Genomic DNA, 2,124 nt, shown 5'->3' with positions numbered 1-2,124 from the left:
AATGCTCTAGAGACAGATTCAGAATCTTGGCTGCGATTGTTTCTCTCCGCATTGTTTCTGTTGTTACGCTGAGGCTCTCTTTCCATCCAGTTGATCTCCATATACAGTGCTTTTTAATGCACTTTTAAAAAATAAGAATTCTGGGCGTGTGAAAAAAATACCTCTTATATAATTTGAAAGATAAGAAAACAGTGTTTGGTTCTCCTTTGCCTAACTTCTAATTTGACTGTAAAATAATGTTTTTATTTTCCAGAGCTCGTCTGAATTCTCTGCAGAGGCTCTAACATGAAAACCAAAAATTTCAGGTATTTTCTGTTGGCTTTTTTTTTTTTTTTTTTTTAGCCTTCCTTATATTTAGCTTAAGTTCTGGTGTTTTGCTTCACATCCTCACTGCCTTAAACTAAAAATTGTCATAAAAAGCATACATTTAAATCCGTCTTTTGACAGCTCCTTGATTAGCATTTCACTGAAGAGACTGAGTCTCTCTAGGATACAGTACAGCTAATAGAATGCTCACACATAAAAATGTCTCCTGCACCCGTCTCCCCACCTTCCCAGTGATTGCACACCTGACTTCCTTATAAGGCGAATGAGGAAGTACGCATGTTGAAGTTGCTTTTAAACACAGCTTTTCTTCTTTGCCTGGCCAGGTAGCTTCTGTTTTCATTTCAGTCTTAATGAAAGCTTTCAAATTTACAGCTCAAGTTACTTTTCAAAGCAGTGTAAAGTAGTTTCACTTTTTTTTTTTAAAAAAAAAAAAACAAAACACTACAAGAAAGACTTTCACTGCTTCCAACTTTGGTCTTGTAACCCTGAAGGTAATTCATTTTTAATCTGTCTGCACAGTGAAAACTGAACCGAATGGGGATTGAGCTGCTCTGCCTGTTCCTGCTACTTCTAGGAAGGAATGATCACGTCCAAGGTAAGCCCGAAGCTCTCTCGGATATCGCTCTCATCATGGGCTTGACAAACTGTCATTTGGTTCAGAAAACAGACCTGCAGTCATTTTTCATTTGACCTGTCTGACGGCTCTCCTGCCACTGAGGCACTTGTACAAACTGTAGGCAGGCATAGGGCATTCCCCCCAGTGAACGTTCTAGGTACAAGGTAAATAAACGCAAAGGCTTCACGGGCATTTTAATGAGGAGGATCAGACAGCGTTCCTGAACGATGTGACTTCTGAGTGTTGTTCTGATAGCCACTTCGGAAGCTTTTCTGCTTTGTTACACAACAAGACCATCCACCTGGGAGTCATAATCATGAGTGTGGAGGATTCAGAACCAGAAATGCTGAATTTATACGAGAAACCTCTTTAATGGGTACAGACCTGTTTTTGAAATTAAGTGGTAGGTGTTGGACAGGAGCTGAATCCGATGATTCTGTACTGAGCAGTTAGACACGGTTGTGGTCTGAGAGACTGCTTACATGATGGAGATATTCCCAATGTGATGGGTCTAAGCTATAAACTTTGATGTGAGTTGCTGGCCTTCCGAGGATTAATTTCTATATAGCTTTGCTTGAGGAGGAAGGGTTAGTCCTGTAAATGGAACGAAGGGAGAGGGCTTTAATCCTTGGTTGTTTGCCCTTAGGTGGCTGTGCCTGGAGTGGTGCAGAAACCTGCTCAGACTGCCTGCTCACAGGACCTCACTGCGCCTGGTGCTCCCAGGAGGTAAATCCCTGGCTATTGCCCCGTTTCTAACACTGTTTCCACATCCATTAACGTCCTCAGTGAAAGCGCTTCTCTCCATGGGGTTGAATGACTAACTGAGATCGAGAATGGAATGTGAGGGTCAGTGGATCAAAGTTTGTTTTCATCTATACCTTGGAAACAACTCACTGAGGGAACGGATGTCACACTGTCCTTTAAAAACTTAACATCCTTTATTAAATCTAGGCAATTCTCTTATTTAATACAATCACTTTACTTACTTTTGATTTTTATTTTAGAGACAGGGTCTCACGACATAGCACTGGCTGGCCTGGAACTCACAGAGATGTGACTGCCTCTGCCTGGCCAGTAGTGCCAGCCTTCCCTTACTATAAAGTCTTTCTAGCTATTTGCTGGTGTAACAGTCTGCCTGGATAATTGGTGGCCATGGAAATATTGTCCAAAGTGACGCAGAC

At 41.6% G+C, this 2,124-nt stretch overlaps 1 protein-coding gene across 1 annotated transcript in view; it reads left to right on the top strand.

The window, feature by feature from the left end:
* The first annotated feature begins 597 nt into the window (after positions 1-597).
* The window catches only part of Itgb6 (integrin subunit beta 6), a 75,333-nt gene continuing 73,806 nt past the window's right edge, over positions 598-2,124 (top strand). Inside the window, exons 1-3 of the mRNA XM_032903369.1 lie at positions 598-722; positions 847-922; positions 1,590-1,669. Coding sequence (XP_032759260.1) covers positions 862-922; positions 1,590-1,669 — 141 coding nt within the window. The 5' untranslated portion in view covers positions 598-722; positions 847-861. The remainder of the gene's footprint in view (positions 723-846; positions 923-1,589; positions 1,670-2,124) is intronic.

The sequence above is a fragment of the Rattus rattus genome, chromosome 5 (assembly GCF_011064425.1).
Source record: "Rattus rattus isolate New Zealand chromosome 5, Rrattus_CSIRO_v1, whole genome shotgun sequence".
Lineage (NCBI taxonomy): Eukaryota > Metazoa > Chordata > Mammalia > Rodentia > Muridae > Rattus > Rattus rattus.
Note: the sequence above shows the minus strand (reverse complement) of the source record. Positions and strands in the feature narration are given on the sequence as shown.